The 24,193-nt window shown below is 37.1% G+C and overlaps 1 protein-coding gene across 1 annotated transcript in view; it reads left to right on the plus strand.

Annotated features, from left to right (window-relative positions):
* The window catches only part of LOC109103528 (alpha-2-macroglobulin-like protein 1), a 32,052-nt gene extending 14,076 nt beyond the window's left edge, over positions 1 to 17,976 (plus strand). Inside the window, exons 15-36 of the mRNA XM_042739340.1 lie at positions 31 to 180; positions 4,545 to 4,730; positions 4,844 to 4,925; positions 5,695 to 5,776; positions 5,863 to 6,088; positions 6,191 to 6,317; positions 7,667 to 7,792; positions 9,278 to 9,325; positions 9,617 to 9,700; positions 9,872 to 10,048; positions 10,434 to 10,515; positions 10,741 to 10,897; positions 12,200 to 12,274; positions 12,395 to 12,557; positions 14,379 to 14,572; positions 14,682 to 14,897; positions 15,136 to 15,254; positions 15,903 to 15,993; positions 16,087 to 16,155; positions 17,074 to 17,179; positions 17,483 to 17,531; positions 17,796 to 17,976. Of these exons, the coding sequence (XP_042595274.1) occupies positions 31 to 180; positions 4,545 to 4,730; positions 4,844 to 4,925; positions 5,695 to 5,776; positions 5,863 to 6,088; positions 6,191 to 6,317; positions 7,667 to 7,792; positions 9,278 to 9,325; positions 9,617 to 9,700; positions 9,872 to 10,048; positions 10,434 to 10,515; positions 10,741 to 10,897; positions 12,200 to 12,274; positions 12,395 to 12,557; positions 14,379 to 14,572; positions 14,682 to 14,897; positions 15,136 to 15,254; positions 15,903 to 15,993; positions 16,087 to 16,155; positions 17,074 to 17,179; positions 17,483 to 17,531; positions 17,796 to 17,799 (2,613 nt within the window). The 3' untranslated portion in view covers positions 17,800 to 17,976. The remainder of the gene's footprint in view (positions 1 to 30; positions 181 to 4,544; positions 4,731 to 4,843; positions 4,926 to 5,694; positions 5,777 to 5,862; positions 6,089 to 6,190; positions 6,318 to 7,666; positions 7,793 to 9,277; positions 9,326 to 9,616; positions 9,701 to 9,871; positions 10,049 to 10,433; positions 10,516 to 10,740; positions 10,898 to 12,199; positions 12,275 to 12,394; positions 12,558 to 14,378; positions 14,573 to 14,681; positions 14,898 to 15,135; positions 15,255 to 15,902; positions 15,994 to 16,086; positions 16,156 to 17,073; positions 17,180 to 17,482; positions 17,532 to 17,795) is intronic.
* Positions 17,977 to 24,193: the final 6,217 nt, after the last annotated feature.

The following is a 24,193-nucleotide window of genomic DNA, read 5'->3' on the forward strand; positions in this document are numbered from 1 at the left end:
TGTGATGAGAGTGTGCCTGTGCTTTTACAGGTATCCTTAAAGTTCTCGTCTCCCACCGCACTACCTGGAGAGAGGACATCTCTTAACCTGAAAGCCAGTCCTGGCTCCTTATGCTCTGTGCGGGCCATTGATCAGAGTGTGCTTCTGTTGAGACCAGAGGCCGAGCTGGATACAGCCTTTGTATGTCACACAATAACTTACATTACAACTATAAGGAATTCATAATCTCTAGTTTAAGAATTGGGGCAAGGAACATGGCACAAATTATTTTATTTATTTATTTTTTTTTGTTGTAAAAATAAACTAGAAATAGATCAATTTAGTGATTGATTTCAATTTAGTAGAATACCCTTTCATAATAAGCATGTTTTTAATTGTTTGATAACTGATTGATAAATAGATCATTTTTGGGGGTAAAAATTAAGTAAATGTCAGCATGTGAAGTAAAAAATGCCAGAGTGATACAACTGTCCTGATATTATAATAAAAAAAGCCTCTTTAAATATGGACAGTTATCAGGATATAAATTAAACATACAGAAAATTCAGATTTCGCAATTTGGTTTAATACTGATAACATAACATAAGTTAATTATTAACTGGAAATGCAACTCACTTAAAAATCTGTGAGTATGGCTAACAAAAGATCTAATAAATTTGTATAAGAATAACTCTAATATAATCAATGGAAAAATTAAAGATGATCTTAAACGTTGGTCCTTCCTTCCATATTTAGGACCAGTTTTACTAACAGCTTGCGCCAGCGCAAACCGTCTTTTGGCATTGAAATAGTATTTTCAGGTTTTACTAAAGATGTGCAGTGAAGAATTAGTGCTGAAAAGGTGTGGACAGTTATTTTTTGGCCTGACCTTATGAATATGCATTTGTAGGAGTTTCCCTTTCAGACGCAAAATTTATGGGAGGAACGTATTCAAATTAATCACGCAACAAGATTTACTTACATTTGCGTTTGTCAAATTACTGGCATTTGTGCTATTATTTAATGCCCAAAAAGCATGTCTTAAACTATTTTGTGCTAGAAATGGCTGCAATTATTGTTGCTTGGAGAAGGCACCGCAGAGAAGAGAGAGTATGTGGTAGAAGGGAGAGGATTTTTTGGCTGATATGTAAACGAGATGTTGCGTCTGTGTTTGCGCATTAGTAAACCACCTGAAGAAATGTCCACGCCCACTGATTGTTAGATTGTTATACCTTTTCCAAGCACTCCCAGTGGAAAAGCTCTAAGACAGTTTATGACTGGGATAAACATTTTTCTAGATTCAATTAGAAGGGAGGATAACGTCTCTTGTTATGTATGTAAATTTTGTTCAGTTTGAGTGTAACGAGACACTGCATCCTCTAGTGGTCGCTATGGGGAACGCCTTCAGTGTGACTGGTGTCTGAAGCATACATCTAAACACAACAATAACATTGGCCGGGGACAGCCTATGACATCACTACTGGTGCTCCGGGCTTCATCTGAAGCTTGCATTCAAAGCATGGAAAGATGTCTAGAGGAGGTATGTGAAAGGTTACATACGTAACCTGAGACGTTCCCTTCCGAGGCCAAACACCACGGCGAGCACTAAGTTCCAGCTCTACCAAGCCATGGGAGTTACCCCATGATGCCTTGACTGCTGTTAGTGACATTATCCCCTTCGGCCAAAAGCCTTAGCTGCATACCCTAAAAAACTTACCTGTTAAGAGCTGGGCTAGAAAGCCTGAACCCAGGGCGGAGCTCGAAGACTTGGAATCAGAAAAGAGATTCCTTTAACGGTATAAGGCCAGGCATCTAGGACAATAACCAGACTCTGGCCTGTCACCCAGAGGGCTACTGCCAGCTCTGAATGAGCTGGCTCAGCAGATCTCTGGTTGCAAACACCCTGCTCAAAAATGTATCACCAGGAATACATAAGTCGAGTGGGGTCCAAGGTGAAAAACCGGGGTCTGGACCAACTCAGAGAAAGAGGCTGACAGCGCATAATCCATACCATGCAGGATTTAAAAAATGTGCAGGATGCACTTACCATAATATGGATTCTAGAAACAGAGTTCCTAAAGGGTAACTGAGGCGGATACTTTGGCAGGCCTAGAACCTCTGCATGACTGTGGTCTGCTCAAGGGAACAGTTACTTAATTCAGTGGGAGTCCCTGTGCCCAGAGGATTGTGGATTGAAAAAGAGGTATCTTATAGAAAAACCCTCCATGTGAGGGAAGCACCGCCAACTCCACGACAACAGTCACAGAACAGGCTTAGGAGCATGTGCTCTTACATAACTAGAAGGGGCCTAGCATCCAGCTCTGAGACCGAGAGGGGAACACCAGCACTCAGATTAGATGCAGTGTGCTCATGGATAACCCTCTAAAGTGAGGGGAGCACTACAAGCTCAACCACAAGAGCAGCATTACTGACTCATGGAGCTCTGGGGCGGAGAACTCGAATCCCAGGCAGAGAGGAAACTCAAACGCTCAGAAGGAAGCAGTGTGTTCACAGGTAACCCTATAGGGTGAGGGGAGTACTGCTAGGCTACACACTGCTAGGCTTGACCAATCAAGGAGAGTAGCCTAACAGGGAGGCAGAGAGATGCCTAACAACCTGAGGATGCTGCTCAGTGGAGCTCCAAGGAGCAGATGACTGATGAGAGGAGACCCCAGATGCTCAGTTGGGAGCAGCATGCTCAAAAGTAACCATCTTTAGTGGGGGGAGCACTGCTAAACTCAGATGAGTGGAGATATGATGAGTTGGTGGCTGATTGCTCAAAAGTAACCATCTTTAGTGGGGGGAGCACTTAGTGGGGGGAGAGTATGAGGGGAGCATTGCTAGACTCGACCAAAAGGGGCAACTTATCAGGGAGGCAGCAAGCAGCCAAACCACTTGATGTCACTGTGACAGTGCTCAAAGAGCGGAGGGCTCGGCCCTTAGAAAAGAGAGGGGAACCCAGCCCAACTGAAGCGATCATTAGCCCAGGAGCAAAGTACCTAGCTCTCAAATAGAGAGGAGGACTCACATAATCTGCCCAGGACCATAAAGAGCTCATAAAAGACCCTCCCGCAGTGAGGGGAGCACAACCATGTCCGGGGAGCAGTTTAATTGCAGAAGGCAACAGGAACAGGCCTAACAACTCAGTATTGTTGCATATGGAGTTCTCGGGAGCAGCACTCTTGGCTCTCAAGATGAGGCAGGCCCTCAAAGCACAAACTGGGAGTGATAGGCTCATAGCTAACCCTCCCAGTGAGGGGAGCACTTCCAAGCTCAACCAGAAGGCAGCGCTAGATTGGAAGAGGCAGTCTAGCAGTTCCCAACGAGAGACCGTCAACTGATGCAGCTAAGCACAGTCTTATATTATATATATAATCTCGATAGAGAGCATGGGACCAAAGAGAACCTGTAGAGGCAACGTGACACAATAACCCATTCATGCATACAGAGCTTCTGCTCCTAAGAACTGAAGCACTCAGGAAGAGTTTCCCAGAAACACATCTCACTCATACCTCAGGGAAGGCAGAGTACTCAAGCCCACTCCGCAAAGGGGCGATTCACTGGTTCGACCATAAGGACAGTGTGACAGGGAGATCCAGCGGGCCTGACCATATATCAAACTGCAGAGTGGAGTTAAGGAGTGGGGTTGGTTGGTTGAGTTGGTTGAGGTAAAAAAAAAAAAAAAATCTAACTTCCGAATGCAGAACCATTGTCTTAACCCCATAATTCAATTTAGATTGAAAATCTAGTTTAGAGTGGTAAAGGAGCTTTGTTTGGAGAAGCAAATTCAGATCTTGAACTGGCTGGCACGTGACCCAGACTTTAAACCAGGGATGACGGATCAATGTTTTGGTTTTTGCATGTGCTTTGCTTTGTTATATTTTATATGGTATGGTTAGTTTCTTTAATTTGAAAGTATAGTATTTTATTTTAATTCATATTTTGATTTTTATATTTGTAGGTTTGTTTAGAAAATTATGTGAGGTGGGTGAGGTATATTTTTTATTTTTTTTTTGTTGGTTGTTACACATGACATTACATTTGTATTGTATTTTTTTTTTTATTTTTTTAATATTTTTTTTTTTGTTTGATAGTTTTTTTTGGTGTGGTTAATTTATCATTTATATGTTTTTTAAATGATATTTTATTTGTTTTAAATATTAATTTGGTTTTTACAAGGTGGTTACAACACAACATTAAAATGTTATTTTTACAAATATTTTAACGTTGTTTTTATGAATATTTTTATATTGTTTTAATGAAGGTTAACTGCTTATTAATATTTTAAAATTTACAAGGTGGTTACAACACCATTAGGTGTATGAAAATGGTTTTTACTTTTTACTTGGTAGATAACATTTTTTGAATCATTAAATTAAAAATGTTGTACATGTTTTTTCAGAACCACATGAAACATATATGAATACAAAGAGTACACTAGATTTACTTGATGTTATACACTAGATTTTTATAAAAATTTTAACATGTTTTATTATGATTTTTGATTAATTGTTAGGAGACTTCAGTGTCAGTCCTGTGGGTCAATATCTGTTATTATTATACAGGTCTTTGGAATGTTACCAGTCCTGAGTTTGTCAGGTTACCCATACAACATTGAGGAGATAGAGCCTAACCCCTGCCGACCTTCCTGGGATGTGGTAGTCCCACTTGCTGAACCTGCAAGACGCAAGCGCTCCCGCTTCTATTACCCCTACTATGCCAACAAAAATGATGTCTACAACATCTTTAGAGTAAGATACACAAAATCTCCCATTTTGTATTTCAGAGGTCTTTCAGTGTCATCTGATTCTTACTGTACACTATCCATTGTTCACACAATAACATAACACTTGCTTTTTCCTAGGCAGTTGGAATCAAAATCGCTACCAACTCTGATGTGAAAGCACCTATAGTTTGTGATAATGACATGTTGACGGTGATGCGATGTAAGTCTGAGTGTTGCTGGTATCCTTATGGAACAAAAATACATGGGAATATACTGTAAAATATAATGGGATATATTACATAATACATTTCAATATATTGGGAAACTAGTGCTTATGTTTTTCAATACACAACAATATCTGTATTGACAGTATATGGCTATATATTTATACATACAAATATATTTACAAATGAAGACAAAGATAAATCTAATATTCTTGATGTTTGATCCTTTATTAAGTTTATATTGTGAGTTTATAAGTTTGTGAGGTTACCATTGTGCAGAAGAGCAGAGCCTGTGGTTAAGATGAAGGCGGTGCACTTTTCAGCACAGTGATAGTGCGTTAACTAAGTGTTTAGTATGAGCAGGTGTGGTTATGCTATTGTAAACTAGCTATATTTTAAAGTATGAAACACATATATTGTTAAATATAAGAAATATATATTTCCATATATATGTATATATACTGCATGAGTAAACATATGTTCAATATATTTTTACACATGCATTACCATATCTTATCACGTGTATATCCATATATTATAAAGTGTATCATGAATATAAAATGACATATATTGTGATGTGTAAGTAAATATATTTTCAAATATTTTTCAGTATATGAAAGCGGCAATTCCTTATCTATTATTCAATATATTGTAATCTAGTTACACAATGAATTATTCTGAATAATTTCTAATATACTGTTATGTCATTTAATATATTTTGATCATTCATATATTAGGAAATATATTTTCTTTGCGTAAGGGTAGATTCTCCAGATGTGAGAAATCCTGCTGAGAAGATCCGCAAATTCTTTCCAGAAACCTGGATATGGGATCTTATACCTGTGGGGTATGAATATGCACCATGGCATTACTGTATATATACTGTACAGTTCTTTTTAATTATACAAAAACACTGGTTGTTGTTTTCACCAGGAGATCAGGATCCGTGGATGTTGCAAAGATTGTCCCGGACACCATCACTAAATGGGCAGCAGGGGCTTTCTGCACATCCCCTGTCGGGTTTGGAGTGGCCCCCAAGACTGATCTCACTGCTTTCAAGCCCTTCTTTGTGAGCCTTGCCCTCCCCTACTCTCTTTTCCGTGAGGAGACGTTCACTCTCAAAGCCACTGTATTCAACTACCTCCCCAAATGTATCTTGGTAAGCCCCCTTAATGTGTTTACTTGTTTGTCCTGGAGCAGTTTTGTTGTAAAACCATTTCCTGTAGGCTGCCACTGTACAAATCTCTGTCTTTTAATAAAGGTGAAAGTCACGCTGGCAAACTCACCACAGTTTACAGCTCAGCCATGCAAAGGCTGCACTTACACTCAGTGTGTTTGCTCTGAAGAGAGCCAAACCTTCCAGTGGACTGTTACACCCTCTGTCCTGGGTAAGCCAGATACTTTGACTTCTGTATGAGCAAAATCAAATAGAAATTTGCTTCACAAAAATGAAGAGTTTATTTCACGTTTCTACCAGAACATGGTATTACACTTAAATTAGGAATGTCTTAAAGGGATAGTTCATCCAAAATGAAAATTCTGTCATCATTTACTCACCCTCATGTTGTTCCAAACCATGAATTTCTTTTTTCTGCTGGTACAAAAGATATTTTGAAGAATGTTGGTTATGGTTATCAAACACATAATGGAAGTCGATGGGAACTAAAACTGTTTGGTTACCGACTTAGTTCAAGATATCTTGTCTGCAGAACAAAGACAGACATACAGGTCTGGAATAGGGGTTGCACCGACATTTATTTGTCATTTTAACTGTTCAGAAATGGAGCGTAAATGTGGAAGTCCTTCAAATATTTCTTATCCTGATGCGCCCTCTATAGGATCAGCGACTAGTGAGGGACTTCCACATTTTTACACTCTGTTTCTGAACAGTTAAAATGACAAATAAATGCATGCCCTGAAAGCGCTCCACAAGACGTGTTATTATATTACTGGATGCTCGAACTTGAACAGGAGAATGCACGTTTTAAACAGCCTATTGTACAGTAAATTAATCACTGTTCTAATCTAATGCGCTATTGCACTGTAACACACACACATAGGCTACAGACAGTAGCTCGTTCATCACGTGCTGATCTCGTGCACACAGAATCATTCAGAGCGGAAATGTATTGTCAAGACTGTTCTGTGATTTCTCAATAAAATAGCTTAGAAACTGAAAAGTCCAAGCATATATTTCTTAATAACTAAATACCACAGCTTCTCTACTAGTAGAGAGACCAATAGAATTAACCTGCTAGGTAGAATTAATTCACATGGAATCACTCTCACTAATTCATTCATATGAATGTAATCTTTACTGTGCTACTTTATCTGTATCAGATTTAGAACGAGTAGAAATCTGTGAGAAATATAACGACCCAAAGACAAAATAACTGATAAAAATCAGCTGTTGTAGGAGCAATAGCCACGTGGGCAGCGCTGTGTCATATGCCATAGATGTGAACAAATTGTTTGAGTCTCAGCTCCAGAATTATTTGTTCATTAATCGATTTTATAAAGTCGACTTTTAAAAAATCAGAAGTCATTCAACCCCTAGTCTGGAATGATATGAAGGTGAGTAAATGATGAGAGAATTTTATTTTTGGGTGGACTTTCCTTTTAACATGTCTTGCCTTGACTGTCACGGATTTGTTTATTACTGCAGGCCCCAGGCCCAGGGTACTTTGTTTCTTTTGTGACTTAAATCCACCGTTACTGGTATGTGTGTGTTTTACAGGAGAGGTGAACATTACAGTGCGTGCTGAGGCGTTGCAGAGCCGAGAACTGTGTGGAAACGAAGTGGTGACTTTGCCAGACAAAGGCAGAGTTGATACTGTGATGCACAGCATTCTGGTGCAGGTACGTGCCTTTACTGTATGTGAGCTTTCAGAAACCATAATTGCTTTCTTAATACACATTCCTGGTCATACTGTGTTAAAACATTGTTCTAAAGGAAAAAAAACAACAACAAAACTTTTTTAGATGTTTTTGGGTATTGTTTAGGGTCTTAAAAATAGTTAGTGACATGGAATTAGTGCTCTGCATTTACAGCAGTGAACACACAAACACGTGGAGCAGTGGGCAGCCATTTTTGCTGCAGCGCCCAGGGAGTAGTTGGGGTTTAGGTGCCTTGCTCAAAGGCACTTCAGTTGGGGTATTGAAGGTGGGGGCGCTGTACATTCACTCCCCTCACCTATAATCCCTGCCTGTACGAGACTCGAACCCACAACCTTTGGATTACAAGCCCAACTCTCTAACCATTAGGCCACAACTTCCCCCTAGTTAAAGGGTTAGTTCACCCAAAAAATTTAATTAGACCATAAATTACTCACCCTCAAAGCATCCTATGTGTATATGACTTTTTTCTTTCAGATGAACCCAGTCAGAGTTGTCTTTGATCTTTCAAGCTGTTTAATGGCACTCAGTGGGTGTTGCAGTGCAAAAAAAAAAGGACCCATCGTTAATAAAAAGTGTCTCACACAGCGCAAGGGGGTGACCAAAGGCCTCCTGTAGCGAATCAGTGTGTTTTTGTAAGAAATATAACCATATTTAAAACGTAATAATTAATTTAATCTAGCTTGCACTCACTGTTGTACACGGAAGCATGCAGCTCCGGGCGGATGCTTATGAGGTTGGCTTTGCGCATGCGCAGCTCAGAAGTGACACATGTGGCAGCACAGGGGAGAGATCAAAACAAAACAACGGTCACTAATTAGAAGTACAAAACGAGGATTTATAAAGAAGAATGTCGAGGATTGAGCAAAGAGGAGATTGATTTTCACTTGCTAAAGTAGGGAAACTTTGATTCCTTTGCTCCTGTTTACAAATGCGGGTTTTTACGAAACTCACCAGTGCATCAGCAACGTTGACCTCATACGTCATGTTTCCGGAACTGCATGCTACCTTGTACAGCAGTGAGTGCAAGCTACATTAAAGTGATTATTACATTTTGAATATGGATATTTTTCTTACAAAAACTCATCAATTCGCTACAGGAGGCCTTTGTTCACCCCCCGGAGCCATGTAATACACTTTTTTTTAATGGATGGGCACTTTTTATTTAACTTCTTTTGGACTGAAGCACTGCAACACCCGCTGAGTGGCACTGAACAGCTTGAAAGATCAAAGACAATTTTTAATATAACTCCGACTGGATTCATCTGAAAGAAGAAAGTCATATACACCTAGGTGAGTAATTTATGAACTAATTTACACTCTATCTATCTATCTATCTGTCTGTCTGTCTGTCTGCCTGTCTGTCTGCCTGCCTGCCTGCCTGTCTGTCTGTCTGTCTGCCTGTCTTAAAAATACAACTGAAACTGTTATTAAACATTTTTTTCTCAGGCAGAAGGAACTAAACAGTCAATCACTCAGAATGAGCTCATCTGCTTAACAGGTTAGTGGCATTATATTGTGTTGTGCTGTCAATAAAAAGAAGAATAAAGAAACAAAAATATTCCAGCTTTAATAGAAGTTGACATCTGTAACATGCCGTCAGTTACTACATACCACAGATAATAATTTTGACCTTCAGTTTGTAAAAATAAGCAAAAATCCTCCTTCCAATTTCAGCTTTTAAACCCTGTCGTTTTCACAAGAAATGGAGAAAATGATTGTCTGTAGTAAAGTACAGCATGACCACATGTTTTGAACCTGATGTTTTTTTTTTTTTTTTTTTTTTTGTTATGGCGTCCACAGGACACATCAGTTTCTCTCACTCTACCCAAAGTGTTTGTCAAGGATTCTGCAAAAAGCTTTGTCACTGTTCTGGGTGAGCCTATTGTAAAAGATATGTTGTCAAATGTACATAATGTACACTGATTGCTGTGTAATATAAGTATTAAAATATTAAACACTGTAATCAGTAGAATTGTTCTCATTGGGTAGTTCTGGGTTGTTTTTTTTAATTATAATGATGGTTATTTGGCTAATTGGTTTGTAGGTGATCTGATGGGTCGTGCTCTGAGGAACATCGGTGATCTGTTGGCTATGCCATACGGCTGTGGAGAGCAGAACATGCTGCTTTTTGCCCCAAATATCTACATCCTTCAGTACCTGGAGAGCAGCGGGCAACTCACTCCTCAGATTAAAGACCGAGCCATAACCTTCCTGGAGAGCGGTGAGGAAAACTGTTATAAAATAGAAGATGCAGTACATAATTTTTAAAATACAAGTATGTTGAAATATTTTGCTAGAAAGGAAATCAAAAATTCTGATTATAAGATTAATGTCCGCAGTCTTGTTTTTCTTTTAATAAATAAAAATAGTGATATTTTAACAATATCAATTTACAGACAATTAGTTATTTTTTAAGCTTTTTTTTCAAGCTAGCTCATCAGAGCTCCTCTTGTATCTTCCATTAGCTGGATTTGACAGATGAATCAACTTAGTGGTGAATTAAAACTTAATTTATTTTACACACACACACACACACAAAAAAAAAAAAAAAAATGTCCAGTTGATATAATCAAGCATATCATACTTTTTTCCTTCTTGTGTTGCAGGCTATCAGAGAGAGCTGACATACAGGCATGATGATGGATCCTACAGTGCTTTTGGGAGGAATGATCATTCTGGTAACACCTGGTGAGTCTGGTATAGAGACAATGAAAGCATATAGTTACTCAGCTTAGTTGTCTTACTGTGTGGATTCTGTTTTCCTGTATGTGGATTTAACAGCCTTCTGGTAAGAAGGTGTTTCTTGAATAGGGAAAATCTAGTCCACATGAACTTTGCACAAGGAAACATCCTGAAAACTATTGAGGCAGACAGCAATTTGACATTTGACAGCAATTGCTATTGTTTTCTCAGGCTAACTGCATTTGTGATGAAGAGTTTTGGTGGAGCAAGGAATTATACATTTATAGATCAGACTAACATCAATCAGGCAAAGGATTGGCTGGGTCGACAGCAACAGGAAAATGGCTGCTTCACCTCTGTTGGGACACTCTACCACACTGGAATGATGGTGAGAACAGGAGAGCCATGCTCAGGTCCTTTATCTGCTGCTGAAAAAAAAAAAACTAAAAAAAAAAAAAAAAAAAAAAAAGAAAAAAAGAAAAAAAAAAAAAAGAAAAAAAAAAACTTTTTAAGCTAGCCTAAAGTCCTAGCTTGTTTACAGTAATCTACACTGCTGGTCAAAAGTTTGGAATAATTAAAGTGTTTTTAAAAGTCTCTTTTGATGAAAACAGTTATTTTAAATTGTAATAATATTTCAATTTTTTACTGTATTGTTGATGAAATAAGTGCAATATTGGTGACAAAAAAAATCTTCTTTTTTTTTTTTTCAAAAACATTAAAATATTTAATTTTTCAAACTTTTGACCAGAATTGTGGCTGGCTTTTAGGATGGAAGAACTTTTGACCAGAATTGTGGCTGGCTTTTAGGATGGAAGACCAGATTGACCAGAATGTGAGGCCAGCATCAGCTTGATCATTTTGTGATGACAGTTTTATGGTCAGGTAATAAAGTAAATAAGTTTTTTTTTTTTTTTATTATAATATTCTGGTCAGCTAATAACATACCACCTTCTATTAAGGTTTAATTCCTCTTTTTGACAGTGTGGCAGGATGGCTTGATTGTATCACCATTTTGATATACAACAAGACTGTGTGTGTGTCTTGGGAGGCAGGTGAAGAATGTCCATAGATTTCACTGGTTCAGATAGACTATTTATCTCATTGGCAAAATAATTTAAACTTTAAGTTTAAGTGTATTGTTTTTTGGTGTTTTGGTGATGAATGTCAATATTAAAAGACATTATAATTATAAGTTAATAATATAAATTATTATGATAAAGTGATTTTTTAAAATATGTTATATCTTTGTAAACAATGTAATAATATTTTAAACTTTAAGTATATCATATATATATCTATATATATATATTATCTTATATATATAATATATATATACTATTAGGACGTTCTAATGGTCCGTTCTAATGTCATCTGCATAACAAGGCACACTGTACAATTACATTTCTCAACTCTTACCAGAACTCTTAGGAAAAAGTAATGCTTTGAGTTACATTTAAACAGAGAAATATATAGCAAAAACAGTTTTAGAAATGGAAATATTGTTTAGTGGGATGAGGAGATGATTGCAGGGAGAGGTAATGAATCAGAGTCATTTATGGAGAGGAAAACGGCTCCTTAGTCTGGTGGTTCTGGATTTCTCAATCTGAAAATATCTGTTAGATGGCAATAAAATGAGCGATTGAAATACTGAGGGTGGGAAGGATCTTTGCTGATGCTTTTTCTCTCACAGGGTGGCGTCAGCGATGAAGTCACTCTCTCTGCATACATCACCGCAGCACTGCTGGAGTTAGGCGTCCCAAAAACTGTGAGTAAAACCCTCTTTATGGCTCCAAAGAGATTGACTCTATTCACAAATAACTCAATATAGATAATGTGACTAGTGAAGGAAGCAGACACTCATTAAGTCTCTTGTGTGCTTTGTAAGGATCCCATGTTGTCGAAAAGCCTTAAATGTCTGAAGAAATCTTCCCATAACATCGCCAACACGTATGCGACAGCTTTGCTGTCCTACACATTCACTCTTGCTGGAGATGAACAGATGAGACGACGCTTCCTCTCCAACCTGGACCAGCAGGCCAAGAGAGAAGGTATCATTCAGCTTTAGATTAAAGAAGACAATTAAAGATACTAAAACACTAATTATGATGTGCAAAATGTATGTTTCCAAAAAAAAAATAAAAAAAAATAGAAAGGCTTCTACAGTATATATTTTATATACCGTGCATGACATGCTGAAGAAAAAACAGATATCGTAAATTAAGAATTTGTTCCCACAACTTCATTTGTGGCCACATTTTATTGATTTATTCCCACATCTTATTAATTCATCCCTTGTTTTAGTTAAGTCATGGACACAATGTACTAACTAGTTCCCTTGATTTAATTTAGCTATATTGTGGCCACAATTTAAATAAAACAGGGGAGGGTCAGTATCACTGTAGGGTGCCTTTTGGTGTCCTGTACATAACTCATTTGCCATGATAACTTAACATAAAAATTACTATAAAAGGGTGTGTTATATTAGTTTTTATATTCATAACAAAAGCATTACTTGGCCCTTTAGATACATTTTATAGATTTTGTTTTTAGTTTTGTGTAAGAGGATGTGTGTTATTTTGTTATGGCCCATGCACTGCTCATTAAATTTGAATGATAGTAGAATATTGTCAAATCATAAAATAAAATAATTAAATAAATAAATAAATAAAATCTCCTATTAATATTTTGTTAAAAAAAAGAGATAACTCAATTTGAATGTATTGATCATTTGGTAATAAAAACTATATTTTTATTTGAAGGGATCATCGGATGCCCATTTTCCACAAGTTGATCTGATTCTTTAGGGTCTCATTGAAAAGTCTGTAACATAGTTTGGTTAATATTTCTCAATGGCAGTGTAATAAACACAGCATTTTCCTTTAAATGTTAATGAGCTCTGCTTGGCCTGCCCCTCTCTTCTGAACCACTCTCTGAGAGACGGTTAACTTCAGCTGCATTCATTGTGAAACTTGCTAATTAGCACATTATTAGGAAAGGCGACTTGCAAAGATTCATTAAAAAACCTTACACTCCCTTTTTGTGGAAGTGAACCTGGTCCAAGAATGATTCACACGAAGATAGAAGATTTAGGTAAGATCAGGGGCGCATTCCCCTCAAAAACAAATATACTCCACTGCGTCTTCAATGGCTCAGATGTCGGGAGTAAATGATGACTGCTATGTTCATTATTACATCCAACAACAAAACACCTCAATCGCTTAGGAGACATTCTTGTCTACATCTGCTCCAGCAGTGAAACAATGACTGACTGATGACAGCTCACTCAGGATGGGTCTAAAGTAAGACACCAGTCCAATCTGTGCTGAAACGCTACTGTCAATCAAACTATCGTGGGAGGGGCCTGTCTGAGTGACAGGCATCTGAGGTCGGCTCAATTTGAGAAAGGGGTAAAGATTTTAGTAGATTGAAAAAAAAGAAAAACACTGGGTAGATTTTTATCATTATAGGGTGGAAGTGTACACACACTGCCAACACACATTTCCACATGTCCACCCTGTCGGCCAGAAGTGATTTGAATACAGTATTTTCAAATATTTAAGTTTAAATATACAAAATTCTCTTCAACAACCAGACTAAATATTGAGCTATTCACAGTTTGTTGTAAGCTAATATGCTAATTGAAGCTCAAAATCTCCACCCTGTCGGCCACTTAGACTCGATAGAGTGAACATAAACATGACAGGGTATGGACATATCATTCATTTGTAGTTAATATTGCTAAAAATTGGTGGTGGTGGTGGTGGGGGTGCTGGTTTGAAAACCCCTGATCTAGATTATCCCATTGCTTTTAATAATAAACACAACCACCAGCCTTCAATGTTCCAAGTTTCTTGCCCTGATTATTTTAGGTGTTGGACGATATTGGACTCTGGATAATATTGAGCAACCATGGGTCTCTGTGGAGGTAGAGATGAGTGCCTATGTGTTGCTGGCGCTGCTCTCGGGACCCACACTCCCTGGATTTGGACTGAACTACTCTGCTGGCATAGTGCATTGGTTAAGCAAGAAGCAGAATGCTTATGGAGGCTTCTCCTCTACACAGGTAATGTTATTTATCTCATGCAGCTTTCTTTAGATCCCTCTCTGTCTTTATAATGCATTTAATCATTATTGATTGTAAGTGATGTAGCTACATCTCTCTCTGTGAATAGGATACTGTAGTAGCACTCCAGGCCCTCGCTAAGTACAGTGCTGCCACCTACAATCCAGAAGGATCCATTACCATAACCGTGACCTCCCCCTCAGGCCAGAGGAACCAGTTCACTGTGAACCAGAACAACCGGCTGCTTTACCAGGAGAAACAGCTGCAAGAGGCTACTGGCACATACAAGCTGAGGGCAGAAGGCAAAGGCTGTGCATTTGTGCAGGTCTGTGCACCTCTTTTGATGCACGTATTGAGAAATCCAAGGAATAGTTCATCTAGAAATGAAAGTTTTCATCATTTACTCATCTGTATGTCATTCCAAACCTGTATGACTTTTTTCAGTGGATAACAGAAGGAAGTCATAAGGATTTGGAATTACATAAGGATACTGATGACTACTAAAGTGCATAAAAGTAAATCACCTCGTCTTTGACATCATTCTGTGTTTTTATGTCTCTCAGTTTGCCTTGCACTACAATATCCCACCTCCTCCAGACTCTTTGGCCTTCAAAATCAAAGCGAATCCTGGGGTTTGCAGCAACACAAAGATCCCAGCATTTACATTAACCACTACTGCAAGGTGAGACACATTTCTGTTAGAAAAAAAAACAACAACTATTACTATCCCTTATGTGTATTATACGTTCAACATGTGAATTTGTGAAGCGCATTTAATGTTATATTATTATTTAAGCATTCTTATTTAAGTAATTACTATGCACACTGTCATTTTTTTAAGGGAAAGTTCACCCAGAAATAAATATTTTGTCATTTAGTCACTATCAAAGATATGAACATCAGGGAAAGAGCAATATTTAAATGTATTTCTATTTATTACTACTTTTTATGACTTTGTCTCTTCTGTGAAACAAACAAACAAACAAACAAAACAAAACAAAACAAAACAAAAAATAGTTATTTTAAAGAACCTTCATATAGCTCTTTTCCATACAACATCAAAACACAATAAATGTATTCAACTAGGCATTTAAATGCTACAAACTAGCAAAAAGTATATTACATTTTTAATTGGACTACAATTCCACTGCAATTATATTGCTAAATGAATTAGTAACTTAACATATCCATTTGACTATAAAGAACGAATGAATAAAGATTCAACCTACTTTGTGGCCTAATAGACTATTTGCTGTCTGTCAGATTTCATACAATGAACAATGTGTGGTTGTGAACCCTGTTTGTGATTCTTGGGACGATTATATGACAGGTATAACGGCATGCGAGAGGAGACCAACATGGTGATCATTAACGTCAGGCTGCTGTCGGGGTTTAAGCCAGATGAGACATCTCTGCAGGCTGTGAGTGACACTTGAAGGGCTCTGGTCCTCTTTTGATATCAAGTTGTGTTGCCAACATTTGATTTGTTCTCACTCACTTCTCTGTCTCCACAGCTGAGGGAAGACCCCACCATCAAACGTCTAGATCTGGATGAGGATCGTGCCATTTTTTATTTGGATAGTGTAAATGTTTTATTCAAATATCTTGAGGGGTTTGAAACCTTTTTGGGATAGATCACTAATATTTTGACAATAAAAGGGATAAACTGACCTTGTTTACTGAAACGAATAGTTCACCCAAATATGAAAACTGGCTGAAACTGTACTAACTCTCAGGCCAACCGAGATGTAGATGAGTTTGTTTCTTCATCAGAACAGATTTGGATAAATTTATCACTACATCACTTGCTCACCAGTGGATCCTCTGCAGTAAATAGGTGCTGTCAGAATGTCTGATAAAAACATCACAATAATCCACAACAACTCCAGTCCATCAGTTAACGTTTTGTGAAGTGAAAAGTTGCATTTATAAGAAACAAAGGAATTTAAGAAATTATTAAGGAATTTCAACTTTAAAGTCATCCATAAAATAGCTTTCTCCATTGAAAAAGTCCATCCCCTGTTGTCCTCTCACATCAAGATCCAATGGCATATATGTTTAGAACTGTTAACAGTTCTTGATCTGTGCATATTTCTCTCCTGATTCAGATGAGACAGCTTTTTCACTATAGGAAAAAATATTATGAATAGAGGACTTGTTTTGAAGCTGGATGCAACAATTAAAAATGTCTTGATGAATTTGTTTACTACAAACAAACTTTTTACTTCACAAGACATTAATTGATGAACTGGAGTTGTGTGGATTCTTGTGATGTAACAATTAAAAATGTCTTTATGAATTTGTTTACTACAAACAAACTTTTTTTGATGTAATGTTTTTGTGTGGATTTTTGTGTTGTAAGTGATGTAATGTACATCTTCAACAAATTTTCATTTTGGGGTGAACTATTCCTTTAACACATTCTTATACTGTATGTCAATACCCCATAGAACATAAATCTCTCTATAATCATAATGTAATAACTTTCTCTTCCATTCCAGTTGAAAAAGAATCAGGAGAAGTCCATCAGCCTGAAGCTCGTGCAGGAAGTACCGGTGCAGAACCTGAAACCAGCTGTAGTGATCGTATATGACTACTACAAGACCAGTACGTGTTTATTCATCACTGTGCACTCTGAAATACAATATAGGGGTTTTTATTACAAACCCAGCAAAATATAACAAATAATAACATAATATAGGGTTTTTATTATAATAACAAAAATAGGAAAAAAAGGTTCCATTTTAATGTTTTATTTTTTTATAATTCTTAGTGACATCATGATATAAGAATTGCGTAATTATGCTTTACGAGCCTGTATTTAATTTTACCATAATACATTTTCATTTTATTGAGACAAGCTCAACAATGTTTTGCAAGAATGTATTTGTTGTGTTTCTGTTCCTCCAGGTGAATTGTCTATGATTGACTACACCTCCCCATGTGCAAAAACACTTCCGTAAGTACAATAAATTTAATCTAACACTCCTCTGCATTTTCTAATATTCATTAGTACTTCCGATATTTATAAAAATTTACTTTAATACTATAAATTTATTTTTTTTTTTTTTTAATAATTTGATTTTTTTCTTGACCATCAAATCAACATATACAAATAATGTATAAAGAACAGATATGAATGTAATATTATGATATGATAGATATGTTATATTGCTTGATTAAAAAAATAAAAAAATTAATTGATTGACCTCTTGTTTTTCAGGTGATGATCTGAAGTGCTAATGGCTGAAGTATTGTACACTGGAATATATGGCGAGACAGACTTAATACTGATACTTTTTCTGTTTTTCTATCACTTTCTTGTAATAAAATCTTATAGTTTTCGTAAATCAAAAAAATTATGCATGTATGTATTTTAGTTGCTATTAAACAATTTGTCAGTTCATGCATCTGAAGCATTTGTACCCTGTGATGATTTATATACCCTAATATTAGTGCATATTAGTCAAATATTAAATCATAATTTTAAGTTTTAATTCTCTCCCAGCCAAATTATGTATTTTGGGAAGAAAAAAGAAAAGCACACATCTGGCAAATTTATTTTTTATGTTTTTTGCCTTGATTACTATAGTGAAAGTGAAAGTGACGTGACATACAGCCAAGTATGGTGACCCATATTCGGAAGTCGTGCTCTGCTTTTAACCCATCCAAAGTGCAAACACACAGCAGTGAACACACACACACCCGGAGCAGTGGGCAGCCATTTATGCTGTGGTGCCCGGGGAGGAGTTGGGGGTTTGGTGCCTTGCTCAAGGGCACCTCAGTCGTGGAGAGCACTCTCCACCCTCAACTATAGGACAGTGTAGCAGAGACAGGAAGCAAGTGGGACAGAGATAGTGGGGTGGGAAAAGTCCTCAAGCCAGGATTCAAACTCTGTAACGCAACAGCATGACATGTTGGCACACTCCCCACTAGGCTATTGGCTATTCTCCTACTGTTTCCCACTTAAGCGGTATCAGTTTCACAGTTTTCCAGGAATTACCAAATTATTTCAGTAAACGATACCAACAAATTGTGAACATTACGGAGCATTGAACACTGTTCTGCAGTGTGTGTTCCATTCATCTCAAAGCTGGAGGGCGCTCTTGCGCAGAAATTCTTAAACAGACTCATAGAAGTAATAACTTATGACCTGCCAGGAAATCCCTGAACAGAGGCATCCAGCTTTTGCTGTGTACATGCATGAATGCTATGGCTTATGTGTGTTTTTCAAGTAATCTCCGGGTAATAAAGTATCTGAATAATGCAGAGCTAACTGAAATATAATTTATTGCAGTAGCCTATAGACACCATAAAATATATTTTCTGCCTGATTCTGTGGTTAAAAAAAACAACAACAACAAAAAAAATTTAGTATATGAACAAATCATATAACTGCTATTAGATAAATATAGGAAAAAAAATTATATCACGGTATTTTTCGAAATGATCCTGGTTTCACTGTATATGACCGTATTTTTTTTCTACATGCATGACCGGGTGTTAACCACATTTTCAGCTGATTGAGAAAGGAAATATTGTGGTAGGTTGACTTAGAATGCCCTATTTTACTGTCATAATGAGTGAATATTGTAGAAAAATTCCACACTAAAAAGCTGCTGACTAAACACAATCCATTAACCAGGAGTCCCTCTCATTTATAATCGCGACATTGTCTGATAAAATCAACATGCATCTATAGAGCGGCTATGCGGTGGTTTTGGCTATATTAGCTACTTTTTTGTCTCATGCAGCACACTGATTAACCAGGGTTCAGCGTCATTCAAAAAAGTTAATAATATTAAAGTTCATAATATTATTCATATTTATGATTACAAACAGTAAATGACAGGTGCTTGAAAATGTGGTTTTTTGATGTGTCATTTATGGTTACTGACGGTAAATGACAGGTGCTTGAAAATGTCATTTATTGATGAGACGGGGCAGTACTGGCCAAATCTTACAACTGACATTCTACTAGTTCTACAGCTTCAGTTTGGGAACTTTCATGCTTAGTACCACATATAGCTGTGCCCTCACCACAGTGCAACAGTGAAAAGGGACCCCTCTAAAACAGTGTCGTGTTCCGAACGTTGTTTAAGCGACATAAAAATTCATATCATAACAAAAATAAACACCACTATTCAGTTTGAACCGGTATACCACCCAGAACTAGAAAAAAAAATATTACAAAATAAAAATTATTGGTAATTGTCCAGCAGTTTATTTGATTTCTGAGTCAATTTAAAGTAAGAAAAAAAAAAAAAAACTGTCAGAAAAAAAAGAAGGTATTATTAAATTTGACATTTCTGTCCCCCTCACTTCTGAAATGAGAATAGAACTGGTATTACATTGTATTTATGTGTTGCTGAATTTTGGATCAAAAGAGGCCTTTTTGTTTAGCCCTCGACTCCTTGAAGGCATTTTAAAAACTATTGGGAGCCCAAACACCTCTGACAGCATTGAGAAAAGGCCAATGAAAGTTGGTGAGCAGATTTTGCACAGCTGACCACGCCCCGGAATGGTATCCAGGTGTGCTTCTGGTTATCTCTTCCTTTGAACAAGCTTTGCGTTCAGTGTTTGGGCTCATGCTGAAGCAACGCTTGTGGATGGCTTATGCTCCGAGTGCGAGACACTTTCCATTGGCATGCTGCGCTCGTGTCTCTGGTTCTTTGCCAAAAGACTTTGAGTCATTCTGGGCCGCTTGCCGCTCCAGTCCTTTTACTTCCAAGTGTTGGGCTGCAGTAAAGTCCGCTGTAGAGGAGCTCAGAGAAGCGAGAATGGTTCTGCCAGAGGAATCCCCGCAAACTTCCCGCTACTCCCACACTTTGTGCCTGCCAGTAGAGCTTCCAGATGAGTTTAAGAGCTCGTCTCAGGGCGAGTTCAATCTCTCATTTGGGTCTCGTGAAGAGGATGAGCTGTCAATCGCAGCATCTGTGATTGCCAAATCAGCCAAAAGAATTGGGCTTGAGTGGACTACTCCACCCTGTCCGGAGTGCTCACAGGTGGACGATTGGTTTCTGGGTACTGAGTGCAACACTAAGCCGCGCTCGGGTAATTGTGGTGCATCTTTGCCCGCAAAATGCTGTCATCAAGTGCAAGGCCAAGGCACTGAAAGATCTGCACACGGGTCGTCCCAACCCAGAGGAACTGCGCTCGGTGACTGACTATATCCTCCGGGCTATGAGAGTCACGGCGAAGGCTCTGGGTAGTGCAATGTCAACGTTAGTGTTCCAGGAGCGCCAACTGTGGCTTCACACTGGCTGTCTACCGCCTGGCAGATAGCCATCATCTGATTAATAAAAGAGCAATTTCCTCCTTCTCTAAGTTACAGCAGTTCTGGCAAACTCTCCCCTGTGCAGAGCATCTCTTTTCTAGGTGTGGAATTGGACTCGGTCACTCTGACAGCAGCTTTCTCAGAGGCTTGTGCTCAGTCAGCGCTGAACTGCTTGACATCTCTCGGGCACAAAACAGCGGTCCCTCTCAAACACTTTCAGAGGCTCATAGGGCATATGACATCCTCAGACACGGTCACACCGCTGGGACTGATGCATATGAGACCGCTTAAGCACTGGCTTCATTAAGCCGTTTATGGCCTATTTGGCCTTGAGGAGGTTTTGACTTTTGATCCAAGGCTAGCACATGCTAGTCCGGATGGACAACACAGCGACAATCGCATATATCAACCAAAAGGTTGGTGTTCGCACCCGTTGCATGTCACAGCTCACCCACCATCTCTTGCTGTGGAGCCAGCACAGACTCAAGTCTCTGCATGCCACTCATATTTTGGTGACCTCAACCTTGTTGCGGACTCTCTTTCACGGCAGGTCACACTCCGATATGAGTGGAGGCTCCACCCCAGATGATCCAGCTAATCTGAAGTCGATATACCCGGATGTCCGGGGTGGGCCAGCTATGCAAAATCTGCTCACCAGTTATCATTGTCCTTTTCTCAATGCTGTCAGAGGTGCTTGGGCTCCCAAGAGTGTCCCTTGTGTCGTTATATTAGATACATTAGATTTAAATGATGGATTATGGTGAGTTTAGACTATTTTTAATTGAGAGTATTTTGATGAAAGTGTTGTGCAATTTTCCATGATCTATGCTTGTTTCATGAAGTTATGAACGAAACCACGAGTAGTTTGATTTTTTTGCTGTGCCTCACCTGTGTCAATTTGGTGTTTATGTGTTTTAGCTCTATGGTTTAGGGTTAAGTTTGAAATATATTTAGATCTAATCAGTGGATTATGGTAAATTTTGGCTCTTTTTATTCACTCAAGTTTAGTCAAATCCCACAATAACAATTACTGTATATTTACTACTCGGTGAGACCTTTCAAATGACTTATGACACATGACTATCTGAGCTGTATGATGTTTCTGACATATTACAGTACTATATATATATATATATATATATATGTAAATTATGATTGTTTTTTTTATTGTTTTTTTTTATTTTTATTTTTTATTTATCAACTAATAACTTAGCACTACTTTGGAGTTAATCAAATTAGCCACATGCATTGTAAAGGTTAGAGTCTAAGCTTTGGGATGTCCTGCCCATGGTACACTCTGTTTTAGAGGGACTATACAGCACTCTTTAAGAGTTGATCAAAATACAATTACATTCATAAAAAATCTGAGATTCTTAGCTTTAAAATGATACCTATTATTTCATTCAGTGGTTGCTTAGTAATTTGATGATAAAAAAAAAAAAAATGGGGGGGGGGTGTAATGAAATATTTTCATATATTAATGTATTTCTAGTATTGCAATAAAGTGCAATACTATGCTATATAAAATATATTTTTATTTAAAAAAAAACTATAAAAGTAACAGCTTATTTTTGAAAATGGAAAGCCCTCCTTTTTTCTAAGATGTGTAAAATGCAACGTGAACATGCAGCAAAAGTAGAGGGATTGCCACTGTTCTTTGACAATGAAGGCATGTAACCTGCAGAACAAAGGTGAGGTAAGGAGTGTGTTTGACAGCTCTGTTGTCACTTCAGCAGTACTCTGCTTGTTTTCTATTATTTTCTGAATCCTTAAGAATCTATTTAGAATGATTAAATACCACACCCATTCACAGTGTGCTGTTAAGCTTAAGTAAATAAGCTTTCCTTCAATACCCTAAGAAAAATTTGTTGACTGAAATGGAAAATTTATTAAAAAAAAATATTTGCATTTACACGTTTCACATTTAACTTTCACAATTGACAGAGTGCTTTATTTATACCTTTATTTCAGAAGCTTTCTGTGGGAGCTTGAAGAAAATATGATAGTTTGGGGAAAATTTTTTGCTTCTGGCAAAGCTTTTTTTTTTTTCTCTGATTCACATGGTCAGAATACTGAATATATTGAATAATAAATATTAATAATCATTCATATGATAAGTAACATTTTTTGTACTTTTTAAAAATTATTTATTTATTTACTTTGTACGATTATTTTGACCTGGAGATGCTCTTTTTTTTTTTTTTTTTTTTTTTGACCTGGAGATGCTCTTTTCCCCAAAAATGCTAGGTAATATTATTGTATTGAGTAAAAACCTACTTGCAGTATCAAAAATGACCGGTCTACAAAAAATTGCTTATAAATGTCTTATGATACATTGTTACCAAATACAGATTTCAGTCTTTTATCAATTTGTTTTCTTTCAATTACCACGTTTTGTATTTCTTTTTGGAGCGGACTGATCAAAGGTCTCATTAACCTAAGCTTATGCACCTTGGTTTTTGAGTGAATATTGCAAAAATTATCTATATCTATAAATTTTATTTTATTTTATTTTTTCACTCAAAAACTCAGAAAAAAAAGTTCAGATCAGTGAGGACTGCATCCAGTCAAGACTGTAAAAAATGTTGCTGCAATTAGTTGCAAACTTTTTTTTTTTTTTTTAGATAACTTAAAAAGAGGATTAATTCATTGAGTCTTTTTAATTATTTTTAATTCTGTTAAATGTTATTCTGTAATCTTCAGTGTAATGTCTTATTGTTTATCATACTGAATATCTCTAAGCAAAGGTTGCAACTAGTGAGCAAAATATATGAATATATTGGATACGTTTAGAAAAAATAATTCCAAAAAAAAAGAAGAATGTATTATAGGCCTGTGTATTTTTTCTGTATTTTTATTTGTCTAGTTCTTATTTAAATTTGCATTTGGTTTACAATGAACAGATTTGCGTAGATTATTCAAGCAAACAGCTTAAATCTTATCTCATGGTATGTGATGAAAAGTTGTGCCAGATCTGAAAAACAGAGAAGTCTGATGTTTATGGTCTCATAACATTATTTTGTATTAATCTGATTTGTCTGATTTTGTCTTGTCTGTTCTGTATCATTGCTATAAATAAACAATACAAACAATCTTTAATATGAAATATTATACATGAAATGTTACCATGACATTACAGATATCAATTAATCCATTTTGATCTATACAAAATTTGTAGGCTTATTTTGTAGCATCCACAAAATGTGTTTTATTTAACCAGTGGGTGGTACTTGCTTGGAAAACTGCTCCTTGTTGTGAAGTGTCCTGGTCTTGGTTGCTGACACACATAATCTTGTGATTAATACAGGCACTGTCTTTGGCATGGTCATCAACAAAAAACAACC

The sequence above is a fragment of the Cyprinus carpio genome, chromosome B15 (genome assembly GCF_018340385.1).
Source record: "Cyprinus carpio isolate SPL01 chromosome B15, ASM1834038v1, whole genome shotgun sequence".
In the NCBI taxonomy this organism is placed as follows: domain Eukaryota; kingdom Metazoa; phylum Chordata; class Actinopteri; order Cypriniformes; family Cyprinidae; genus Cyprinus; species Cyprinus carpio.